At 46.0% G+C, this 26,754-nt stretch overlaps 1 protein-coding gene across 1 annotated transcript in view; it reads right to left on the bottom strand.

Annotated features, from left to right (window-relative positions):
• Window positions 1-1,417: 1,417 nt before the first annotated feature.
• LOC141134367 (uncharacterized) overlaps window positions 1,418-26,754 on the bottom strand; it is a 42,258-nt gene continuing 16,921 nt past the window's right edge. The window contains 1 exon segment of the mRNA XM_073623934.1: window positions 1,418-6,863. Within this exon segment, the coding sequence (XP_073480035.1) occupies window positions 4,953-6,863 (1,911 nt within the window). The 3' untranslated portion in view covers window positions 1,418-4,952.

Raw genomic sequence — 26,754 nt, 5'->3', positions numbered from 1 at the left:
TATTTATGTTTAGATTTATACAGCACGGCACTATTTACTTTTTACCTTGGCTAATTGTTGAGGATTAATTGATTTCACACTAAGTCTGTAATTGCTGCACTTCTCTCTTCTACCACCAGGTGGCCGGGTACTTGGTGGTATTAGATATGACAAGAGCACTGCAAGGTCAGATTATGGGTATATCGGGTATCTCAGCCAATGGGCAGGGGTTTTCTTAAATCCCTTGGCCTGCTGGGAGAACCTATATATTTGGGTTGCGTCAGGTGATCTATGTTCTTTTCCACCTGGACGGCTGTGTTGTATTGCCCAGGCTGCTTGGCTGGGGATTGTCCTATCCCGGGCATATCTGGCTGCTCGCTGTCTGAGGGCCTATCCAGAAGAACGAGAGCAGAGTTAGGATTCCGGCTTGCAGTCCAACCAGAAGTGACGGTTCTTCCGGCTGGAGAACCTGTCGTGGTCTGAGGTAGAAGGGAAGTTGTCGCCACTAAGGGACCAACCACCTTATTACCAGGGACCATAGTGAGTAACTGAAGCAAGTACCGGTGCCACATTCTCACCAACCGGGCACAGTGTAGAATTGGGAAACTTCAGCAGATGTCAAGCTAGAGATACAGCCAGCAGAGGTGACGTTTCCAGAGCAGCCTTTTGTGTCAAGCCAGGAACAGAGCAGGCCGGTGGGGTGAAGCTTGAGAGGTATCTGGAGTGCCAAGCTAGGAACCCAGCAGAGAAACGGGGGTGACGCTTGAGGAGAGAGAGACTGGGAGCTCAGTGGGCTGAAGAACTACAAGAAGTGATTATAGTGGAAGTAAAAGAACTGTTACACTTTGTGTTAGGAACTGTTAAAGACTGTTGCCATAGGAGACAGCATTCCTACACATGCAGATGTGGTGATCTGCTGGATGCCTTTCCCTGCATTTCTGTTCTCCTGTTGAAGTCTCGGAGTCTGTCAATTAATCTTGCAACTACCTAAAGTTGTCCTGGCCCTGACCTTCTCTCCCAAAAGTTCTGTTAATAGAAATAAAAATCTCTTTTGCATTCGAAAAGAGTCTGGCGCCCAATAACTTTAACTACCTTGCACCCACTATGCCTCACAACCCACCATATACAGAAGGATGTCAGCTCTGGGCCTGGAGGCTCTTATTAGACTGAAGGAGGCCTGGGACCTTGCTACAATGTACTTTGTACCCCATACACATTCACGTGAGAAAGGTGATGTTATGAACATGGGGACAAGGTGCTTTCCCTGGGGACGGGACCCCAAAACTGAAACCCTGGTCAAACCGAACCCAGGGCAGTTTAGCTAATCACTATCCAGCCCTGATGGGTACTTACTACCCCTCAAATAGAGCACAGATACCGGCATCCAGCACCTCCCAACACCCCCACACTGATCCATCAGCACAGAAATCACACAATATTCAGCAGCAGATATACATTTTATTATTTTTGTGATACATCACTAACACTTCACATGTACATTATCTCACAAAAGTCCCTACACAACTGCTGTAAAGAGATGAGCCTGATGTTCGACATCGGGTGTTCGCAGAATACTGAACATTATGGGGCGTACGCGGAAAATTCAAGTGCCCGCGGAACGCGCCATAATGAACGCTGAGATCGTTAATGCACTGCGAGATTGCACCTGACCTGCATGCTTTGGCCAATCACACCGCGCTATGATGTGAGAGCCATGATTGGCCCAAGGCAGGGTGCCTTGGGCCAATCATGGCTGAGGGGGCTGAGTCCACACCCCACACTATGTAAGGCTGCTTACAGGACAGCCGTACATAGTTTTATGAATGAGAGCAGCAGAATGACATTTGTAAAGGACAAAATGTCATTTAAAACTGATCGCGGCTGTAATGTATTGCCGGATCTCGGCAATATAGATAAAAATGATTGAAAAAAATGGCATGTGTTCCCCCCAGTCCATTACCAGGCCCTTTGGGTCTGGTATGGATGTTAAGTGGAACTCCGCACCCATCACCCGTTTACCCACCCGCAGACCCCCACAACCACTGAACAAGGGTTGTGGGGATGAGGCCCTTGTCCCCATCAACATGGGGACAAGGTGATTTGGGGGGGACCCCAAAGCACCCTCCCCATGTTGAGGGCATGTGACCTGGTACATTTCAGGAGGGTGGGTGCTCTCTTGTCGCCCCCCCCTTTTTCCTGCGGCCTACCAGGTTGCCTGCTCAGGTAAGGGCCTGGTATGGATTTTGGGGGGCCCCTACGCCATTTAAAAAAAAAAAAATTGGCACTGTTTTTTGCAATGATTTTACCTATATTGCCAGGATCCGACAATACATTACAGCTGCAAGCAGTTTTAAATGACATTTTGTTTCCTTTAGAAATGTAATTTGCTGTGGTATTGTTCTAAACACAGGAAAGATGCGCTACTTTACAGGCATACTAAGGACACCCCCAGGCCCGATATTTAATGGAATATTTAATTTTTATTGCTTCAGTTTAAGCCTTATTAAAATCACTGCTCCTGACAAAACGTCTGTTTTAAAAAAAAATTTTGCATTGATACATGTCCCCTGGGGCAGGACCCGGGTCTCGAAAAACTTTTCATGGCAATAACTTGCATATAAGCCTTTAAAATGAGCACTTTTGATTTTTCATGTTCATGTCCCATACAGTTTAACAGTGTTTGAACTAATTTTTTGCCTGTTCGCAAGTTCTGGTGTGAACCGAATTGGGGGGTGTTCGGCTCATCCCTACTGCTGTATGGTCTTGGCCACTGTGCTGCAGCTCAGCCATCTTTAGGTAGAGCAACAATTCTTTTTTTCAGATCCTCAGAGAGTTCTTTGCCATGAGGTGCCATGTTGAACTTCCAGTGACCAGTATGAGAGATTGAGAGCGATAACACCAAATTTAACACACCTGCTCCCCATTCACACCTGAGACCTTGTAACACTAACGAGTCACATGACACCGAGGAGAGAAAGTGGCATATTGGGCCCAATTTGGACATTTTCACTTAGGGGTGTACTCACTTTTGTTGCCAGCAGTTTAGCCATTAACCACTTCCGGACCACCCGCCATCGTTTTACACCGCTACTTTGAAGAGGAATATCGTTGTTATGGCAGCAGCTAGCTACCATAACCCCGGTATCCTCTTCTTCAGCGGGCGGTCCACTTCAAGATAAAAGTGGTCTCTGCGGCAGATTTGCCACGAGATCACTTTTTTTGGCGGCGGGAGAGGGCCTTGGGAGAGGGTCTTTTCCCTGGCTCGGCATGGAGATAAGTGAGGGGAAGATGGCCCCCACCAGTCTACATACCACTGCAGGGCGGAAGCGACGTCAAAATGTAACTTCCGTCCATAGCTCTTAAAGGCAATTTTTTTTTTAAATGACATTATTGCATTTTAGTGTAAATATGGGATCTGAGGTCTTTTTGACCCCAGATCTCATATTTAAGAGGTGTTTACATTCCTTGTAATAGGAATAAAAGTGACACATTTTTTTTTTTTTTTAAAGAGCAGTGTAAAAAAATAAAATAAAAGGTAAAATAAATAAGAAAAAAAAAATTAAACGCGCCCCGTCCCGCCGAGCTCGCGTGCAGAAGCGAACACATACGTGAGTAGCGCCCACATATGAAAACGGTGTTAAAACCACACATGTGAGGTATCGCCGCGATCGGTAGAGCGAGAGCAATAATTCTAGCCCTCTCTAACTCTAAACATGCAACTGTAGAATGTTTTTTAAACGTCGCCTATGGAGATTTTGAAGCGTAAAAGTGTGTCGCCATGCCACGAGCGGGCGCAATTTTGAAGCGTGACATGTTGGGTATCAATTTACTCGGTATAACATTATCTTTCACAATATAAAAAAAAATGGGCTAACTTTACTGTTGGCTTATTTTTTTATCTCAAAAAAGTGTATTTTTTCCCCCCCAAAAAAGTGCGCTTGTAAGACCTTTGCGCAAATACGGTGTGACAGAAGGTATTGAAACGACCGCCATTTTATTCTCTAGGGTGTTAGAACCCCCAAACATTATATATATTTTTTTCCTAAGTAATTTTCTAGCGAAAAAACTGTTTTTAACTTAACACCTAATCTCAGAAAGAGGCTCGGTCCTTAAGTGGTTAATGGCTGTGTGTTGAGTTATTTTGAGAGGACAGCAAATTTACACTGTTATACAAGCTGTACACTCACTACTTTACATTGTAGCAAAGTGTCATTTCTTCAGTGTTGTCACATGAAAAGATAGAATAAAATATTTACAAATATGTGAGCGGTGTACTCACTTTTGTGAGATACTTTATAATAGAAATAGAGAAAAAAAAAATATCTCCTTCCCTAATGATTATAAGATACAACATCACAATGATACATTATTTTAGGATCCATTATAAAAGTGATCCCATAGAATTCTATTGGTGATCCATTCTATGGGGACACATTATATTGGGATACATTCCAGTTCTAGTAATCATACATTATTATAGAAATATCATTATATTAGTTAGAAATCAAATGTTTTTCCCTAGTAAATCTCTGGATCACTTCCTTATATGTTTTCTCTGAGATTATTACCTCTTCTATTACAGATTTAATGGAATAGGAGGAAGAAAGAGAGGAGAGGTGACCACATCCTGTCCAATCACAGAGATTGCTGATGTCACACGCTCTGATACATTTCTGATTAACAATTACAGAGAAATAGATAGATAGATAGATAGATAGATAGATAGATAGATAGATAGATAGATAGATAGATAGATAGATAGATAGATAGATAGATAGATAGATAGATAGATAGATAGATAGATAGATAGATATAGATAGATAGATAATCAGTAGGTGATTATATAGGCCACACCTTTCCTCACTAGGAACATGTGAGGACTGGACAGATATTCTACCCAATCACAGTGATCAGTGTTAGAGGGAGAAATCTCACTTATTATTATTTATAGTAAAGAAACAGCAGGATACAGACTAAAGCCCCACCCACTGCGTTATTCTATAGATTGTTCTAAAGATTGCTCTATAGATTATTCTATAGATTATTCTACAGATTGCATACTCAGCTAATCCCACCAATCCTCCCAGTGATGTCACCAGTCTCTGGATGGATTTCTCCTGATTCCCCCCACAGATCTTTATACAACCTCTCCCTATACGTATCCCAGCATGGAGGGGCTCAGTGAAGGTGGTGGTGAAGGTGTGGAGATGTCGGATCGGGTCACACAGATCATAAAAGGAGATCCGCCCGGCCTCATAATTCAGATATATCCTGACTCTGTTACTGGAGATATTGGTGGGTAAGGGAATCTCTTTACTGTCATGTATCACCTTATACTGATCATCATCCCTCCACAAACACCAGGACTTCTTATTCTTTCCAATCACTGGCTCCCCTCCTCTCCTCTCTATACTGGGGTAACACATCCCGACTATCCACCAATCTGATCCCCCGACATCCACTTCCCAGTAATGTCTCCCTGAGGAGAAACTCCGACTGCTCAACACCTGAGGACAATACCGAAACCTCTCTGGTGTTTCTGGACGATCCTGGTATCTGTATGACAGAAATACAGTTTTTCTGTCATCTAATATATGGAGTTGACTACTAGCTGTATTTACATCCAATAATATGTCTTCAGCTCCCTGTATATTGAAGTATACATCTACCTCTGTTATTATATCAGATAAACCTGTGTGTAATGTGTGTGATATCCCATCTATATCCAGACCCCCTCCATCATGGAGGAGTTCCTCATTTCTCTCTCTGTCCTCATTATCTCCATCCTCAGTATCACACAAGTCACCTGTGTCTGATTCCTGTAAGACAGTCAGTGGATCCGTCATGTTACACAGTTCCTCAATGTGACGGATCTTCCTGGACAGCTCCTCCTTCTTTATTTCCAGATCCCGGATGAAGATGGAGATCCGCTCTGCCCGCCCGGAGATTTCCCTCAGGACTCTCTTCTCCAGGTCTTCCAGACGTCTCCTGAGATCTCTAAACAGGACAGTGACTCTCTCGGTGTCACCAGGTGCTTTTTCTCCTACTTTCCTCCTGTGTTCCTGCAGACTCTGGACTCTTTCCTCCATCTCCTCTCTCTTTGTTAGAAGTTTCTGTAGAACATTCCTCAGTGTCTCCTTCTTCTTTTTAGAAGCCTCATCCAGTGATTCCATCTCATGTCCCTTATGTCCTCCAATTACACAAGACATACAGACACAAGTATAATCCTCAGTGCAGTAATACTCCAGGATCTTCTTATGGACGGAGCATTTCCTGCTCTCCATGGACAAGCTGGGGTCACATAAGACGTGTTCTGGGGACTTTTTGTGGACTCTCAGGTGTTTATCACACAGAGAAACCTCACAGAGCAGACAGGATCTAACAGCAGGTACAGGATAGTCCACACAGTGAGTACAGAAGACCCCGGACTCCTCCTGATCTGGCTGAGCAGACAGGAAATTCTCCACTATGTTACGTAATGTTATGTTCCTCTGCAGTGTAGGCCGATCCTGAAACTTCTCTCTGCAGTCAGGACAGGAATATCCTACAGACCCCCCCTGTGTATCCAGCACACGATCAATACAGACCCGGCAGAAGTTATGTCCACATCTCAGCATTACAGGATCTGTATAAATGTTCAGACAGATGGAACATTCCAACTCAGCTCTCAGATCAGCAGACGCCATCGCTGACAGCAGATGAGGAAATGAAATGAAGTTCTCTTACACCGGAGAAGAATGTAGTTGGGAGGGGTCACTTCCTCCTACACAGGGTGAGGCTGGGCTGGATCCGTGAAATTTGAAACAGATATCAGAGTACAAAGCAGGGGGCATTTTCTCACAGTAGTAATGATAATCATACCTCCTAACATTATGTAGCACCCTCTACCAGTAGGTAGATGCTAGTAAGGGTTTTATTACTAGGGTTTGTTCAGCACAGGCAAATTTAGGCAGGCTTATGCTGCAAGCTAGGCCTGTCTGTTTTGATCTGGGGGCTGGGAGTGGGAAGAGTAGCAGTGGGTGTGATCACTTGTGCTCCAGTTCTGAGGTGCCTCCCCTGCTTCCAGGGAGAATGTTCTGGAGGAGAGGTTGGGCCAAGAGCTGGAGTGGCAGGCAACTCATGTGGGAGCCCTGACCAATCCCTAACTGGTGTTGGCAGGGGGCGGGCCTCCTATATACGTAGAGGTCACATGCTACTGTGGAGGAGTAGTCACCTGGGTGAAGTGAGGAATGGAGTGCTAGACAGCCGCAGGAGGACACCCGCATCTGTGGAGGGTCTAGCGATTGCAGGAGGAGGACCCGGGAGAGCTGTGAAGGAACATTACCTCTACACGGTCATTCATAATGTCTCTGTCACCACACGGTTGGTGGCAGGGAACTCCTGGAGCAGAGGGGCAGGAGAAGCTGTTGGAACGCATGGTCCAGACAAGTTCCTCATCAAGGACTCAGGGCTGGAAGGTCGGTGAGTGTTACCACAGTGGGTGGCTGGAGGTGCCAGGGAATCTGTAAGGGAACTCTTCTTCTACACAGTCATTAGCAGAGTCTTTATCATGCACACGGTGGATGGTGAGGAGTCCTGTATCAGAGAAGAGACTGTGGGGATCTGTGTCAAATCAGTGTAGCCAGAGGGCACATGGTTTGCAAGTTGGGCTGGCTGGGAGCAGTAGTCCACTTCCTAGAAGACAGGCTTTAACCTACTAGGCCTCTGGGGAGAGGTTCTGCAGGCCTCAGGCCTATTAGCAGCGAGCCACCAGAGCCAGTAGCGGGGCTTATTCAGAGTGAGTTCATACTACCCATTAGAAGAGGATGTGTCATACTTCAATTAGCAACTACAAGTTTGTGCAAGAGGAATCAAGTCTGTGCAGAAGGAATCAAGTTTTGGGCAGGAGGTGAAGAGATCTAAGACCATTGCTTTTACACAGTCAAAAGTGATGTTTCTGTCCCTCACACGGTGTCGGATGGGAAACTCTAATGCCCTGTACACACGGTCGGATTTTCCGACGAAAAATGTGTGATACGACCTTGTTGTCGGAAATTCCGACTGTGTGTGGGCTCCATCACACATTTTCCATCGGAATTTCTGACACACAAAGTTTGAGAGTTTGCTATAAAATTTTCCGACAACAAAATCCTGCCCCATTTATAGTCCCGACGTACGTGTTTTACGTCACCGCGTTCAGAACGATCTGATTTTTCGACAACTTTGTGTGACCGTGTGTATGCAAGACAAGTTTGAGCCAACATCCGTCAGAAAAAATCCATGGATTTTGTTGTCGGAATGTCCGATCAATGTCTGACCGTGTGTACAGGGCATTAGAGACAGTAGTCTGCATGGAGATGCAGAGGGAGTAACGGTCTGCAGGGAGCTGCAGGAGAAGATTTATACTTAGTCAAACATGCACATTCAATCTTCAGGCTCTAACTTTATTCAGTGTATTGAATTCTTTAAATATGATGGCAATGACTACCGTATTTATCGGCGTATAACACGCACCCCAAGTTTAGGAGAGAATATTAGGGAAAAAAACTTTTAGGAGGGAAGTTTAAGGAAAAGAAACTTACATTAAAATGCCCATCAATGCAGCCTCATCAGTGTTCATCTGCAGCCTTGTTAGTGTCATTGCAGCCTTTTTAGTGTCAGTGCAGCCTTGTCCCAGTGTCCATTGCAGCCTTGTCAGTGCAGCTTTGCCCCAGTGCAGAATTGTCAGTGCAGCCTTGTCAGTGCAGCTTTGCCCCAGTGCAGAATTGTCAGTGCAGCCTTGTCCCAGTGTCCATTGCAGCCTTGTCAGTGCAGCTTTGCCCCAGTGCAGTCTTGTCAGTGTGCAGCCTTGTCAGTGCAGCTTTGCCCCAGTGCAGAATTGTCAGTGCAGCCTTGTCCCAGTGTCCATTGCAGCCTTGTCAGTGCAGCTTTGCCCCAGTGCAGTCTTGTCAGTGTGCAGTCTTGTCAGTGCAGCTTTGCCCCAGTGCAGTCTTGTCAGTGTGAAGCCTTGTCAGTGTAGCTTTGCCCCAGTGCAGCCTTGTCCATGCCTACCGCCGCCGCCGACATACACATAGCTGCATGTTTTAAATATGGCGCCGTGGAGTTCGGAGGGAGTCGGCGCCGGCGGAACTGAACGAACGCCACCGAGATACACATAGTCGAGTGTATTCGGCTCTTTCCGGCGCCGCTCACAGTCCCGCCGAGTCCCACCCTATGATGGACATAACACAGGTCCAATGGCGGGACTGTGCGTGATTGTGAGCGGCGCCGGAAAGAGCCGAATACACTCGACTATGTGTATCTCGGCTCTGTGATTTCGGCGGCGCTCGTTCAGCTCCGCCGAGTCCCTCCGAACTCCGCGGCGCCATATTTAAAACTACTCACTATGTGAATGTCGGCGAGTCATGACCAAGCCCAAAATTTTGGGCTTGGTCATGACGGTGTTCGCGTGCGTCGGTGGGGTGGACCTGCATGACGCCCCCCCCAGCGCTTCGGCTCTGGGGGGGGCGCCGTGCACACCCTCCCCTGGGGCCCCATTTTTAGATGCCCTGGGTCCTTCTTCCTTCCTTTCCTTGTGGTTTCTAAACAGAATGGAACCAGTGAATTGATTTCCATTTTATCTCTCTATTTTTTTATTTTCTTATGTATTTTCCTCTTTATATGGTCGCCACATACCCACTATTTATCCAATCGCTCTTTTCCTTCTCTTCATACCCCTCCTTTTCTGTCTATCCCCCCTCTTCTCCTCTCTCCTCTTCCCCTGTTTATGTGACCGTGCTCCCAGTTGCCATGGCAATAATCATTTTCCTCCACTGCTCCGATCCCATATTATGACAGGTTAGCCTGACAGCACCTTGCTGCTCCCGGCGTCGTGCGTGATGACGCCATTCTTCAGGGACGGCGGGACCTCGGAGCCTTTTCCTCTCCAGGGCTCCTGTGTGTCCGTCCTCCCTGTGTGCGTCATCCCATCCGACGCATGCGCACTCTGCGGAGCGGCATCCTCCCTCTGCTGACACTTCTTATTGGAATCCCACTGCGCAGGCGCTGACGGCTACTTAAGCCGCTTTCTGGCATCCTGCCAGTGTGTTATTCCACCACTAAGGCTCTCCACGCTCCAGCTGTCCGTGCATTATCCCTGCTTTTATTGGTAAGTGTTTTCAAACACTTCTCTCCTTTTAATGTATGATACATTCTGTTGCAAGACACACTCTCTGAAAGACAGAGACAGGCAAACCTTCTTATGTCTCTCCCCCCCTTTTCTTTTACTCTTCTATTTATACTTACTTTGCAAAACGGTTCAGCTGCATGAACTTCCTGCTTTTATGCACAGGCAGAAAAGTGTTTCTTTGCAGTAGCAGACGGTGGCACTACTAATCTTTTAAAGTTAACAGTTTTTACTGAATGTCATCTCTCTAACATTTCAAATGCTGTATACAGCATTACCTTGTAAATGTGGAGTACTGGCCAGACATTTTTGTTCAAAATGAAAGAGCCTCCTATGGCAAATGGGAAATATAATAAAATAATTTAAAAAAAAATATATATATATATATATATATACAAATTCATGGGTTTTGTTAAAATTGCTTAAAGCTTCTTTTCCTTTCTTTCTAAGGTCATTTTGGGGACCCAGCAGGGCTATCCTCCCATTTGGGGGCCTTTGCGGAGTCATGTCTGAAGCCGAGGGATAACCATTACTCTACACTGGTTGGTCAACTGACGATCAGTGCATTTTTATCCTAAATACATAAATTGTTGTCTCATCCAAAATTGGATGCCTGTGCACATTTTGTGCATCTACTTTTCATTCCTGAAAACCTTCTACTGGTATGTATGGTGGACATTGTGGGTCGCTGGGCTACTAAAACTTTTTATGCTCATATTGTTACATTGTGCAAACTGTTTTCATTTGTTGTTTCAGAATGTATCTTCTACATATAGGATTTTTTTCTCTCTGCAACACGCCTCTGAAGAAGGGACATCGTCCTGAAACATGTTAGGCTTCTAGAGAAAATATCTTGTTTACAAATGGAAGTATACAATAATTATATGAAGGCAAATTCTACTGTATAAGTATTTTTTGAGATTCATGTCCAATGTATTCTGTTTTTAAGCTTTTCTAAATAAATAAAAGATATTTTTTATCTAATCGTATGGTTCGCCTACAAAGTCCCATTATACTGGCAGGTATATAAGTTCCCTGATTTAAGGCTCTTATCCTATGTACTGATCCGGGATGTTGGCAACTCGTTGAAGGCAACATATTTGACCTTCGGTGGTTCATTTCACTATATACCATATCCCTATCCAAGTTGTACCCCCCATTAAAACAAAAAAAAACAAAGCTTGCAAAAGACTGTTCATTGTCTCTGGAAAGGATGCATGAAGTCTGGCAGTGGGGTGATTTGGTGGATTGTTTGTCAGTAGTGCTAACACCATGGCTACAATTAGAAGAGTTATGCCACGTACACACGATCGGACTTTCTGCCATACTTAGTCCGGCACACTTTTTGACGGACTTTGTCCGCCAGGTGCGCCGGACTTTAAAATGGACGGACTTGCCCACACACGACCGGACTTTCCGGCGGGCTAAGTCCGCCTGTCTTTCTGACAGACTTTCGCCGGAGTTACGGCGGACTTTCAGAATGAACGGACTTGCCCACACACGGACAAGTCCGTTCATTTTGAACGTGACTCGGGGCTAGAAAAGGAAGTCAATTTTGCCGCTTTTAGCAGCGAGATTGACACCTTGCGAGCCCTGTCGCGGAGCATACCAGGCCCTTAGGTCTAGTATGGATTATAAAGGGAAACCCCCTATGCCGAAAAAAACGGCGTGGGGTCCCCCCTAAAATCCATACCAGACCCCGATCCGAGCACGCAGCACGGACGGTCAGGAAGGGGGGTGGGGACGAGCGAGCGCCCCCCCCTCCTGAACCGTACCAGGCCGCATGCCCTCAACATGGGGGGTGCTTTGGGGGAGGGGGCGCCCTGTGGGGCACCTTGTCCCCATGTTGATGAGGACAAGGGCCTCTTCCCGACAACCCTGGCCATTGGTTGTCGGGGTCTGTGGGCGGGGGGGCTTATCGGAATCTGGGAGCCCCCTGTAAGAGGGCCCCCAGATCCCGGCCCTCCACCCTATGTGAATGAGTATGGGGTACATGGTACCCCTACCCATTCACCTAGGGAAAAAGTGTCAATAATAAAACACACTACACAGGTTTTTAAAATAATTTTTTAAACAGCTGGGGGGGGAATCTTCCTCCGGCTTCGGGGGTGTTCCTCCGGCTTCTGGGGTCTTCTTCCGGCTTCGGGGGTCCCTCCGGTTCATCTTCTCCCGGCGTCCGGTTGGTTCTTCTCCGCTCTCTCCGGTCTCTTCTCCCGGTGTTCTAGTTCTTCGGACGGCTCCTCCGCTGTCTTTAGGTAGCTCTCTTGCCAGCGGAGGTCCGGACTTCTGGGCTTCTTGTCTTCTCTTCTCTTCTCCAGATGTTGACACATCGCTCTCTCGGGCTGGACTGCTCCCTGAGGGCTCCGTTGTGACTTATATAGGTGGAGACCCCGCCCCCATATGATGTCACAGTCCCTGGGCATGCTGGGACTGTGATGTCTTAGGGGGCGTGGTCACTGGGTGATGTTGACCACGCCCCCTAAAACATCACAGTCCCAGCATGCCCAGGGACTGTGACATCATATGGGGACGGGGTCTCCGCCTATATAAGTCACAACGGAGCCCTCAGGGAGCAGTCCAGCTGGAGAGAGCGTCGTGTCAACATCTGGAGAAGAGAAGAGGGAAGAAGACAAGAAGCCCAGAAGCCCAGAAGTCCGGACCTCCGCTGGCAAGAGAGCTACCTGAAGATAGCGGGGGACCCGGCCGAAGAACTGGAACACCGAGAGAAGAGGCCGGAGAGAGCGGAGAAGAACCAACCGGACGCCGGGAGAAGATGAACCAGAGGGACCCCCGAAGCCGGAAGAAGACCCCCACTTTATAATTCCCCCTCCACCAAATGATTTGGAGCAGTGCACAAAGCAAGGTCCATAAAAACCTGAATGAGCGAGTTTGTAGTGAAGGAACTTAACTGGCCTGCACAGAGTGCTGACATCAACCCGATAGAACACCTTTGGGATGAATTAGAGCGGAGACTGTGAGCCAGGCCTTCTCATCCAACATCAGTGCCTGACCTTTCAAATGCGCTTCTGGAAAAATGGTCAAACATTCCCATAGACATACTCCTAAACCTTGTGGACAGACTTCCCAGAAGAGTTGAAGCTGTTATAACTGCAAACGGTGGGCCAACTCAATATTGAACCCTACAGACTAAGACTGGGATGACATTCAAGATCATGTGCGTGTAAAGGCAGGTGTCCCTGTCTCTGTGAAACCAGAAAATGAATATGCTTGTCACTAGGGATGAGCTTCGAGTTATCCTTGTTCGACTCGAACATTGGCTGTTCGCCAGTTCACCGAACAGCGAACAAGTTGGGGTGTTTGCGGCAAATTCGAAAGCCGCGGAACACCCTTTAAAAGTCTATGGGAGAAATCAAAAGTGCTAATTTTAAAGGCTTATATGCATGGTATTGTCATAAAAAGTGTTTGGGGACCTGGGTCCTGCCCCAGGTGACATGGATCAATGCAAAAAAAAAGTTTTAAAAACGTCACAGGGAATGCCACAGGGAAGCCCCCGTCAAGTCCCCGTGCGTCAGAGGTGGCGGGGTCACTGGGTGGCCCCGCCCTCCGTTATTTAAGAACCGTCAGAAGATGAGAAGCGTCACACAGCGGGAGCCTCCCATCATGGATGCGGAGCGGCCTGAGGAAAAGGGAAGAAGACGCCCCGGAGGAAGATGCCGGACGAGAACACTGGAGGAAAAACCAGAAGAACCAGAAGAAGAAGATGGAGGAAGAAACCAAAGGAAGATAGAGGATAGAAGATAGAAGATAGAAGAAAGAAGATAGAAGAAGCAATTAAATAAAGGAATTGTCAAAAACTGTCTCTTGTCATTTTTAACATTTTTGACACTTTTTTTGTGAAATGGTAGGGGTACTTTTGTACCCCCTTACCATTTCACACAGGGGGGAAGGCAGGGATCTGGGGGTCCCCTTGTTAAAGGGGGCTTCCAGATTCCGATAACACCCCCACCCGCAGACCCCCACAACCACCGGGCAAGGGTTGTGGGGATGAGGCCTTTGTCCCCAACTACATGGGGACAAGGTGTTTTGGGGGGCTACCCCAAAGCACCCTCCCAATGTTGAGGGCATGATGTGGCCTGGTATGGTTCAGGAGGGGGGGCGCTCTCTCGCCCCCCCTCTTTTGCTGCGGCCTGCCAGGTTGCGTGCTCGGATAAGGGTCTTGTATGGATTTTTGGGGGGAACCCACGCCATTTTTTATGTTCTTTTGGTGCGGGGTTCCCCTTAAAATCCATACCAGACCTGAAGGGTCTGGTATAGATTTTGAGGGGAACCTCACGCCATTTTAAAAAAAAATTTTGTCCGGGGTTCCCCTTAATATCTATACCAGACCTGAAGGGCCTGGTGTGGAATTTAGGGGGACCCCCCCACATCATTTTTTTTTTAATTTTGGTTTGGGGTTCCCCTGTGGGGAATTCCCATGCCGTTTTTATCAATGAACTTGTATGTGTATTGTCGGACCAGCAATTCATTAATAGCTGCGAGTAGTTTTAAATGACTTTTTTTCCTTTGAAATGTCAAGCATTAGCTGGTATTTACCAGAGCTCCTGTTGGCCAGGTCACAGTCCTCAAGATTGCCCCACCAGAAGGTGAGCAAGCCAGGGTCCAGTTGCAGATGTAGCAGGTAGGGATCAAGCAGATGCATAGTCAAACAAGCCAAAAGCCGGTAATAGTATTGGACGAACAGTTCAGGCAGAGCAAAAGTTTGGCCTGAACATCGCCCTATCGGGTGTTTGCCGAACATGAAAGTTTTCTGTGCATTCGGCGGGATGCCGAGCGCACAGTCAATATGTTGCTAAGGAGCAGGGCTGGGAAGCTGGCCGCTGTGTCCTTAACAACGAATGAGTCATCAGCTGTTAGCGGGCTGACCCGCTGACAGCTAAAAGAAAAAAAAATGGGGTCCCCCCCAAAATCTATACCAGACCCTTAGTCGAGCATACAGCCTCGCAGGCCAGCAAATAGTGGGGACGAGTGAGTGCACCCCCCCTCCTGAACCATACCAGGACACTTGCCCTCAACATGGGGGGGTTGGTGCTTTTGGGCAGGGGGGGGCTCTTCCCCACAACCCTGGCCGGTGGTTGTAGGGGTCTGCGGGCAGGGGGCTTATTGGAATTTGGAAGCCTCCTTTAACAAGAGGGTCCCCAGATCCACCCCTCCCCATGTGAATGAGTGTGGGGTACATTGTACCCCTACCCATTCACCAAAAAAAGTGTCAAAAATAAATCAGGTTTTTGGCAATTCCTTTATTACAAAAATGTAAAATAAAAAAACAATGTCCCCCAATCCTTCATGAATCACGACACCCGGCGCACCACTGAACCCGAAAATAGACAAAAAAGCTCTGCAATCGCCAAAGGCTGACTGCTGAATGGCAACCCCTGAATGCTGGCTGACAGTTCTTAAATAGGTAGGGGGCGGGGCCACCTGGTGACATCTGGTGGCCCCACCCCCTTGTGACATCACCAACCGCCTACTGTTTTTATTTATTTTTGACACTGGGGCCGGGACCTGGGAGCCCCCTTGTTAAAGGGAGCCCCCTTGTTAAAGGGGGCTTCCAGATACTGATAAGCTCCCTGCCCGCACACCCCCACAACCACAGCCCATGGTTGTGGGGAAGAGGCCCTTGTCCCCATCAACATGGGAACAAAGTGCTTTGGGGTGGGGGGCAGAGCCCCTTTACCCCAAAGCACCCCCCCATGTCGAGGACATGTGGCCTGGTATGGTTCAGGATAAGCAGTATGGTTTTTAGGGGGAACCTATGCCATTTTTTCTTTAAATTTTGGTGTGGGGTTCCCCTTAAAATCCATACAGGACCTAAGGGGCACAAAGGGCCTGTTATGTACTGGGGGGGACCCCACGCCGTTTCTTTCACTTTTTATTTATTTTTTGCTGGGTTCTGGCATTAGCTTGCAGCTGCGAAGTACATTTAAATGCATTTTTTTCTTTAGAAATGTCAGTTTTGCTGCAGCAGATTCTAGACACTATACAAATGCGCCACTTTACAGGCAGACTAAAGGGACCCCCAAGCACTGTATTTAAATTAATTTTTTATTTTTATTGTTTCACTTTAAGCATTATTGCCCCTTTAAAAACGGGGTTCGGTGTTCGGGTCCAAACCTTTTGCAATGTTCGGCTGTTCTGGTGCAAACTGAACCGGGGGTGTTTGGCCCATCTCTAGTCAGTAACAAGTGGTTGCAGGCGGGGGCGTAACTAGAAATCACAGGGCCCCATAGCAAAATGTTGTATGGCCCCCCCCCCCCCAAAAAAATGGCGGGACTTAAATTAAATAGTGGGCGTGGCTCAAATCTGAGATGAATGAGGAGAAAGAAAGAAAGAAAGAAAGAAAGAAAGAAAGAGAGAGAGAAAGAAAGAGAGAGAGAGAGAGAGAGAGAGAGAGAGAGAGAGAGAGAGAGAGAGAGAGAGAAAGAGAAAGAGAAAGAAAGAAAGAAAGAAAGAAAGAAAGAAAGAAAGAAAGAAAGAAAGAAAGAAAGAAAGAAAGAAAGAAAGAAAGAAAGAAAGAAAGAAAGAGAAAGAAAAAGAAAAAGACTAGTGTTCCAGATAGTTTAACAATCAACAGATAAAGATACTCCAAACACCTGGTGTTGTTGTCGCTTCAATCACCATCACTTGTGCCCAATGTGGCCTGTGTGTTCCCAATGCAGCGTGGCCTGCCTGTGCCACGTCGCACGACCGCGCAATTGTCAGTTAAAGCGACGCAGTGCTGAATCGCAAAAAGTGCTCTGGTCTTTGGCCAGCCAAAAGGTCGGGGGCTGAAGTTGGTTAAATTAATTACAGTTGAAAAAAACACAGTAGCTAACCACGTAAGTCTGATTATGAGTGTTTAGATATACTTTTTAGACACTATAAATGTATAGATAAATCTGTATGAACCTTATCTGGATGGACTTTGCCACCAACTACTGACAAAGCTCCACTTTGTTTTTTATTTATTTTCAAATAAGTATTTTTAATTTTCATATTTTTCACCACTTTTTATCTTTCTGTTCCTTTTTTTTTTTTTTTTTTTTTTTTAGAAAATGCTATATAAATCTAATAAATCTTACAATGTGGTTATTTCTATTTATTATCAGCGGCACCTATTATGTTACTATGCAAATATTTATATATATCAATTTTTTCTTATATTTATGGTAATTATCATATGTATGTGATTTTTGCACATTGAGATTAATTTGAGTTCCTTCATTCAGAGACAGATTTAGATCTGGGGGGGGATGGCTGGTGCACTTCAGGTTATACACAGAGTTGGTTTACATTCTCAATGACAGTCAAGCAATTTTAAAATGCGAGACACAACGTCGTTCTGAGGTCACACAGTCATAGTGCTCTATGTGTGGTTTGCTATAGCTGCCAAAATTATTTTTTCAAAAACGATACGATATACCAGTCCAGAGTTTTACAGATGATGGCCGGCAAAATATTATTTTCCAAGGTACATTTAATAAAAGAAAGTAAGTTTTTTTTATAGTATACATTTTATATTTTTATTATTACTTATTTTTTATTATTTTATGTATATCTTTTTTTTTTTTTTAATTTTTTATTTATAACAGACAGAGTGGGTCCACATGGACCAATCAATACATCCAACAGTAAATCTCCACCACGGATTATTACATGACACAGCACATTCAAGGCCATTATGTTTGCGGAATCATGGCGAATTAATTAGTACGGTCCCATGTGTTCCCCCTCTCCTTTTTTCCTTTTTCCAATAAGTGGTGGAGAGGTCCTGCAAGCAGGAAAAGAAAGAGGTAGAAAAGAGAAGAAGAAGAGAAAAAGTATAGTGTGGGGGAAGTATAAGGGAAAACAGGGGTGGGGGGAGTGGATGGGGAGAGAGTCCCCAGGCTCATGGATCGAATTGAGATTATGATATAGTGCAGCAGCATTACTGAATTTCCTGTGTCCAGCACGCGGCAAACCGAGTTAAGTCGGTATAGTTGTTTGTAAAGCCTGTCCTTCATTGGAATATATGGCAGTTGTGGAACATATCTTTTTTTATATTGCTTTAATATAATGTTTGTATATAGGGGGGCCCCTTTCTGTCAGGGAGGCCATTGCCCCCTTTTAACCCTTTATATCCCTTTATCAATCCAGGCCTGCCTTCATTGTATGACATATTTAGAGCATTTGTTTTCCGTTTTTACATACAGTACAGTACTATGCAAAAGTTTTAGGCAGGTGTGAAATTTGTTCTTATTACATAGTTACATAGTAGGTGAGGTTGAAAAAAGACACAAGTCCATCAAGTCCAACCTGTGTGCGTGATTATATGTCAGTATTACATTGTATATCCCTGTATGCTGCGGTCGTTCAGGTGCTTATCTAATAGTTTCTTGAAACTATCGATGCTCCCCGCTGAGACCACCGCCTGTGGAAGGGAATTCCACATCCTTGCCGCTCTTACAGTAAAGAACCCTCTACGCAGTTTAAGGTTAAACCTCTAGTATGGTATTTGTATATTGAAATCATATCCCCTCTCAAGCGTCCCTTCTCCAGAGAGAATAAGTTCAGTGCTCGCAACCTTTCCTCATAACTAATATCCTCCAGACCCTCTATTAGCTTTGTTGCCTTTCTTAGTACTCGCTCCATTTCCTGTACATCCCTCCTGAGGACTGGTGCCCAGAACTGGCAGCATACTCAAGGTGCGGCCGGACCAGAGCCTTATAGAGCGGGAGAATGATCATTTTAACTCTGGAATTAATCCCCTTTTTAATGCATGCCAATATTCTGTTTGCTTTGTTAGCAGCAGCTTAGCATTGCATGCCATTGCTGAGCCTATCATCTACTAGGACCCCCAGGTCCTTTTCCATCCTAGATTCCCCCAGAGGTTCTCCCCCCAGTGTATAGATTGCATTCAGATTTTTGCCACCCAAATGCATTATTTTACATTTTTCTACATTGAACCTCATTTGCCATGTAGTTGCCCACCCCATTCATTTGTTCAGATCTTTTTGCAAGGTTTCCACATCCTGTGGAGAAGTTATTGCCCTGCTTAGCTTAGTATTGTTCGCAAATACAGAGATTGAACTGTTTATCCCATCCTCCAGGTCGTTTATGAACAAATTAAACAGGATTGGTCCCAGCACAGAACTCTGGGGGACCCCACTACCCACCCCTGACCATTCAGAGTACTCCCCATTTATCACCACCCTCTGAACTTGCCCTTGTAGCCAGTTTTCAATCAATGTACACACCCTATGGTCCATGCCAATGGACCTTATTGTCAGGTCTGTAGTGTGAGGCCGGGTTGCTGAGAGGGCTTCCCTTGCAGCTGAGTGCAGCACTTCCCTGGATTTGATACAGGGGATGCGATGCCCAAAGGTGCACGGGTTGCCAGGGATACTGCAAGCTGGCTGGTTGGCTGTAAGTAGCTAGAGTGCGTTGTGGCAGCCGTGCAGAGAGAAGTCTTGAGTAGCAACAGCAGGGTAAACCAGGAACAGGGTCCTCAGCCAGGCCAGAGATCAGATACCAGAAGACAGTCTGAGAGAGGTACAGGAACAAGCCGGGTCATACACAGAGGGCAGAGGATCGGAGAGTAGTAAGCCAAGCCGGGGTCAGAGCGAGGAGATAAACAGGAACACAGGTCAAGCCAAGCAGAGGTCAAACCAGGGGTCTTCAGAGTATACAAGGCACAGGAACACAGGAAGCTGTTTGATAATCCAGCAAACTGCAAGTGTCTGTGGTGGGTTTAAATAGGCCGGGGGGCAGTGCCTACAAAATCAGGGCGCGCGTGTGCGTGTGCACACACGTGTGCACACACCGGCACACACAGAATCCCGTGGTCTGGCTGTCGCGCATCTGCATCTGCGCACGGAAACTCGTCTGGCGCAACCATGACAGTTACTGGCAGAATTGCCCACAACACGGCCATGTCCCTGACAGTACCCCCCCAAAGGGCAGCCTCCGGATGTCCAGCCGGGCCCATCTTTCGGGGTAACGAACTCGGAATCTCTGCAGAAGTCTAGGAGCATGTATATTGGCTGCAGGTTTCCAAGAACTTTCTTATGCTGGGTAACCCTTCCACTTTATAAGAAATTGAATGATCCTACCTCTCCGGCGGCAGTCCAGGATGGCTTCAACTTCGAACTCTGTCTCATCTCCCACAGAAACTGGAGGCGGAGGATCTTCTTCTCTTCCTAAAAAAGGACTAGAGATAACAGCTTTAAGTAGGGAAACATGAAACATAGGTTGCACTTTGTAAGAGCTTGGAAGTGACAGTTCAAAAGCTACTGGGTTAATCTCCCGTCTAATCTTGAATGGGCCGATAAATCTTGGTCCCAATTTCCGGGAGGGACAAGGAAGTTTAAGATTTGCCGAGGAGAGCCAAACCTCATCTCCAACCTTAAAGCTAGGGCTCTCTCCCCTCTTCTTATCATATTGTATCTTGTAGCCCTCTTTTGCATGGTTAACCGGAGGGTTTGATAATTAACCTGAATGGATTTTATCCTGTTGAACTGTTGGGATTGAGGTCTCTGGAATGACGTTAGGTAGGAATGAAGGATGGAACCCATAGTTGGCCCAAAACGGTGACTGATTGGTGGTTGAGTGTACTGAATTATTGTATGCGAACTCCGCACAGGGGAGTAGCGAGGACCAGTCATCCTGGGAAATGGAGCAGAAGCAGCGTAGATATTGCTCTAAAGTCTGATTAGTCCTTTCAGTCTGACCGTTGCTCTGGGGGTGATAGGCAGAGGATAAGCAAACCTTAATAGACAAAACTTTGCAGAGCTCTCTCCAAAATCGGGAAGTAAATTGGACCCCTCTATCAGACACAATGCTGTCAGGAAGGCCGTGAAGTCTGACTCCTTTATGAAAGCTTTTGCCGTGTCTGCAGCAGAAGGAGTACGTGTCATAGCACAAAGTGTGACATCTTGGACAGACGGTCTACAACAACTAGGATCGTTGGGAAACTTTCGGAGGGGGGCAGCTCTACTATGAAGTCCATAGATATATATTCTTCCATGGTTCTTCTGGTACTGGCAAAGGACGTAGACTCCAAGACTTAATGTTGGACCCCTTGTTTCACTGGCAGGTAGTGCAGGAGTTAACATACTTTTTGCAATCAGATTTTAAGGTAGGCCACCAAAAGGATCGCTAAATAAGATCCATGGTTTTCCATACTCCGAAGTGACCAGCAAGTTGATGATAATGTGAAGTTTGTAAGACCTGGATTCTGGCTTGTTGTGGGACAAAGATCTTGTCCTGGAACCAGAGATACCCCCACTGGTTTCTTAGAGAGGAAGTCTCTGGTTCCTGGCATTGGAGGGAGGCCTGTTCAAGAGAAGACCTTAGATCGGGTTGAATCAACAGAAAGTTCTGTGGAGACAAGATCGTGCTGGATGTTGTTTCTTCTGGAGTATCAGGAAACATTCGGGATAAAGCATCGGCCTTTCCGTTCTTGGAGCCAGGGCGGTAGGTGATGTGAAAATTAAATCATGAAAAGAACAGAGCCCAGCAAGCTTGACGGGGTCTCAGGCGCTTGGCAGTGCGGAGGTACTCGAGGTTCCTGTGATCAGTGAATATCATTATAGGGTGCGTGGCTCCCTCAAGAAGGTATCTCCACTCTTCTAAGGCTGTCTTAATGGTCAGAAGCTCACGATAACCTACGTCGTAATTTCTCTCAGGCTGGCTCATTTTCCGGGAGGAGAAGGCCAAAGGGTGAAGCAGAGACTTGGGTCCCAGGCACTGTGAAAATACTACTCCTGTAGCTACCTCTGTGGCATCGACCTCTAAAATGTAGTGCAGGGCAGGATCAGGATGTTGAAGAATTGGTGCAGAGGTAAACAAAGACTTCAGTTTCTCAAAAGCAGATTGGGCTTTGGAGGACCACAGGAAACGAACATGTAGACGGGTCACTTGGGTTATGGGTGAAATGATGGAAGAAAAGTACCTTATAAACCCTCTAAAGAAGTTTGCAAAGCCTGCAAACCTTTGTACCCCCTTTTTATGTGACGGAGTTGGCCAATCTAGGATTACCTGCACTTTCTGTGGATCCATAGCTACACCACCGGTAGAGATGATGAGCCCTAGGAATTGTGTTGATTCCTTTTCAAAGTCACACTTCTCTGCTTTCGCGTAAAGTCTGTGTTACCTTAGTGTGAGTAATACTGTTTTTACATGAGTCCGATGGAGCTCCAAGGTGGCTGAGAATATAAGGGTGTCATCCAGATAGATGATGACAAAGTAGTCAAGATATTCCCGGAAGATGTTGTTTATGAAGTGCTTGAAAGTAGCCGAAGCGTTACAGAGCCTAAACGGCATCACCAAATACTCAAAGTGCCCGAACCTCATTATGAATGCTGTCTTCCATTCATCGCCCTCACGGATACGAACAAGGTTGTATGCACCCCGGAGGTCGAGTTTGGTGAATATGTGGGCTGAACAAAGTCTCTGGAAGAGTTCAGGGACCAGTGGAAGTGGATATCGTTTTTTTATGGTGATCTTATTTAGTTCCCTATAGTCCACACATGGTCTTAAAGTCTTATCCTTTTTTTCAACAAAGAAAATGCCGGCACTGGCAGGAGAGGAAGAAGGACAGATGAAGCCCTTGCCAGGTTTTCGTCTATGTATTGTCGCAGTGTTCCTAATTCCACTTCAGAGAGGGGGAATATACGTCCAAATGAAATCTCGGCCCCTGGAAGAAGTTCAATAGGACAATCATATGACTGATGTGGTGGTAGAACATCAGCTTTTTTCTTATCAAAGACGTCCAGGAATTTGTGGTATGCTTGAAATATATCCTGGTTAGTGAGAGATACAGACTGGACTGTCAGACAACTGGTGGTATCTCTGGATTCAGGGATGAGACAATGTTGTTGGCAATAGGGGGAGGTGAACAGGACTTCCTTCTTCATCCAATCGATCTGGGGTTATGGGCTTGGAGTCAAGGGATACCCAAGATAATTGGAGACATAGGTGAGCTCAAGACTTGAATTCCCGATGGCCATCAGGAGAAGAATGAAGGAGAGGAGTAGTCTCTTGGGTAACAAGGCCAGAATTGGGTAATGTGCCATCTGCTAAACGAACTTCCAGACCCCGTCTCTTGTGGAGGAGGGGCAACCTAAGGTTTCTTGCCAGGTTCAAGTCCACAAAGCAACTGTATGCTCCAGAATCGATTATGGCCTGGAGCTGGATCTCTTCTTCTCCTAACTGCAGCGTGATGGGGAGAACAAGTTGTGAGGGAGAAGTCCCGGAAACCTGGAAATATACTGGAGAGTAGGGATGAGCTTAGAGTTCGAGTCCAACTTATGTTCGACTCGAACATCGGCTGTTCGCCAGTTCGCCGAACAGCGAACAATTTGGGGTGTTCGCGGAAAATTCGAAAGCCACAGAACACCCTTTAAAAGTCTATGGAAGAAATCAAACGTGCTAATTTTAAAGGCTTATATGCATGGTATTGTCATAAAAAGTGTTTGGGGATCTGGGTCCTGCCCCAGGGGACATGTATCAATGCAAAATAAAGTTTTAAAAACGGCCGTTTTTTTCGGGAGCAGTGATTTTAATAATGCTTAAAGTGAAACAATAAAAGTGTAATATTCCTTTAAATTTCGTACCTGGGGGGTGTCTATAGTATGCCTGTAAAAGGGCGCATGTTCCTGTGTTTAGAACAGTCTGACAGCAAAATGACATTTCAAAGGAAAAAAAGTCATTTAAAACTACTCGTGGCTATTAATAAATTACCGGTCCAACAATACACATAAAAGTTCATTGATAAAAACGGCAGGGGATTTCCCCACAGGGGAACCCCGAACAAAATATTTTTTAAAAATGGCGTGGGGTCCCCCCAAAAATCCATACCAGACCGTTATCCGAGCACGCAACCTGGCAGGCCGCAGGAAAAGAGGGGGGACGAGAGAGTGCCCCCCCTCCTGAACTGTACCAGGCCACATGCCCTCAACATTGGGAGGGTGCTTTGGGGTAGCCCCCCAAAGCACCTTGTCCCCATGTTGATGAGGACAAGGGCCTCATCCCCACAATCCTTGGCTGATGGTTTATCGGAATCTGGAAGCCCCCTTTAACAAGGGGACCCCCAGATCCCGGCCCCCAGATCCCGACCCCCCCGTGTGAAATGGTAAGGGGGTACAAAAGTACCCCTACCATTTCACATAAAAAGTGTCAAAAATGTTAAAAATGACAAGAGGCAGTTTTTGACAGTTCCTTTATTTAACCGTTTCAGCCCTGGAAAATTTTACTCCCTTCCTGACCAGAGCGTTTTTTGCGATTCGGCACTGCGTCACTTTAACTGACAATTGCACAGTAGTGCAACGTGGCTCCCAAACAAAATTGACGTCCTTTTTTCCCACAAATAGAGCTTACTTTTGGTGGTATTTGATCACCTCTGCGATTTTTATTTTTTGCGCTATAAACAAAATAAGAGCGTCAATTTTGAAAAAAACGCATTATTTTTTACATTTTACTATAATAACTATCCCCCAAAAATATATAAAAAAACATTTTTTTTCCTCAGTTTAGGCCGATCATATTCTTCTACATATTTTTGGTAAAAAAAAATCGTAATAAGCGTTTATTAATTGGTTTGCGCAAAAGTTATAGCGTTTACCAAATAGGGGATAGTTTTATGGCATTTTTATTAATAATTTTTTTTTTACTAGTAATGGCGGCGATCAGCGATTTTTATTGTGACTGCGACATTATGACAGACATGTCGGACATTTTTGACACATTTTTGGGACCATTGTCATTTATACAGCAATCAGTGCAATTAAAAATGCACTGATTACTGTATAAATGACACTGGCAGTGAAGGGGTTAACCACTAGGGGGGCGGGGTTAAGTGTGTCCTAGGGGAGTGATTACTAACTGTAGGGGGATGGGCTAGCAGTGTCACTAGACTGATCTCTGCTCCAGATGACAGGGAGCTGTGATCAGTGACACTTGACACTAGGCAGAACAGGGAGATGCTGTTTACATCAGCATCTCCCCATTTGTTCTCTCCGTGAGGCGATCGCGGGTATTCCCGCGGCGAACGAGTCCGTGGGACCCGCGACCCGACTCACGGAGCTCCCGGCCTGCGCGCACGCAATGGCACGGCGGGGAATTCAAATGGACGTATAGGTACGCCCATTTGCCCAGCCGTGCCATTCTGCGTGTGCCGGTCGGGAACCGGTTAAAGTATTCTTTCCATCTTCTCTCTTCTATCTTCTTTCTTCTATCTTCCTTCGGTTTCTTCCTCCATTTTCTTCTTCCTCTGATCCTCTGCTTCTTGCTCCGGTGTTCTCATCCGGCATCTTCCTCCACGGCGTCTTCTTCCCTTCTTCATTCTCGGGCCGCTCCGCATCCATGATGGGAAGCTCCTGCTGTGTGACGCTTCTCGTCTTCTGACACTTTTTAAATAATGGAGGGTGGGGCCACCCGGTGACCCCGCCCACCTCTGACGCATGGGGACTTGACGGGGACTTCCCTGTGGCATTCCCCGTGACGTCAGAGGGGGGCGGGGTCACCCGTTACGTAAGGGGTCTTCAGAGTATACAAGGCACAGGAACACAGGAAGCTGTTTGATAATTATTATTATTATTATTATTATTATTATATGCAATTTATATAGCGCCAACAGTTTACGCAGTGCTTTACAATGTATAGGGCAGACAACACAATTACAGTACAGTTCAATACAAAAGGTACAGGAGGGCCCTGCTCGTAGAGCTTACATTCTAAAGGGAGGGGGTGGTGGTACAAAAGGTAATAGCTGCAGAGAATGATTTGATGGGGGTGGCTCGGGGACAGTTGTTATGTGGGTGTGGGATAGGCTTCCCTGAATAAATGAGTTTTCAGGGATCTCCTAAAGGTGGACAGGGTAGGGGCTGATCGGACATACTGGGGCAGGGAGTGTATTGATGTTAGGCTAACTGGTCTATAATTCCCAGGGATGTATTTTGGGCCCTTTTTAAATATTGGTGCTACATTGGATTTTCTCCAATCAGCTGGTACCATTCCAGTCAGTAGACTGTCAGTTAAAATTAGGAACAATGGTCTGGCAATTACTTGACTGAGTTCCCTAAGTACCCTCGGGTGCAAGACATCTGGTCCTGGTAATTTATTAATGTTAAGTTTCTCAAGTCTAATTTTATTTCCGTCCTCTGTTAACCATGGAGGTGCTTCATGTGTTGTGTCATGAGGATAAACACTGCAGTTTTGGTTACTGAAGCCCCCCGATTCCCTCGTGAAGACTGAGGAGAAGAATAAATTCAATACCTTCGCCATCTCCCCATCCTTTGTAAGCAGATGTCCTTCCTCATTCTTTATGGGGCCAATATGGTCAGTCCTCCCTTTTTTACTGTTTACATATTTAAAGAATTTCTTGGGATTTTTTTTTTGCTCTCCTCCGCTATGTGTCTTTCATGTTCTATCTTAGCTGTCCTAATTGCACCCTTACATTTCTTGTTGCATTCTTTATAAAGTCTGAATGCTGATGATGATCCCTCAACCTTGTATTTTTTGAATGCCTTCTCCTTTGCTTTTATATGCATTTTTACATTGGAGTTAAGCCATCCAGGGCTTTTGTTCGTTCTTTTAAATGTATTACCCAATGGGATGCATTGGCTAATGCCCTTATTTAATATGCTCTTAAAGCA

This window comes from Aquarana catesbeiana, linkage group LG03 (assembly GCF_042186555.1).
Source record: "Aquarana catesbeiana isolate 2022-GZ linkage group LG03, ASM4218655v1, whole genome shotgun sequence".
Taxonomy (NCBI): Eukaryota; Metazoa; Chordata; class Amphibia; order Anura; family Ranidae; genus Aquarana; species Aquarana catesbeiana.
Note: the sequence above shows the minus strand (reverse complement) of the source record. Positions and strands in the feature narration are given on the sequence as shown.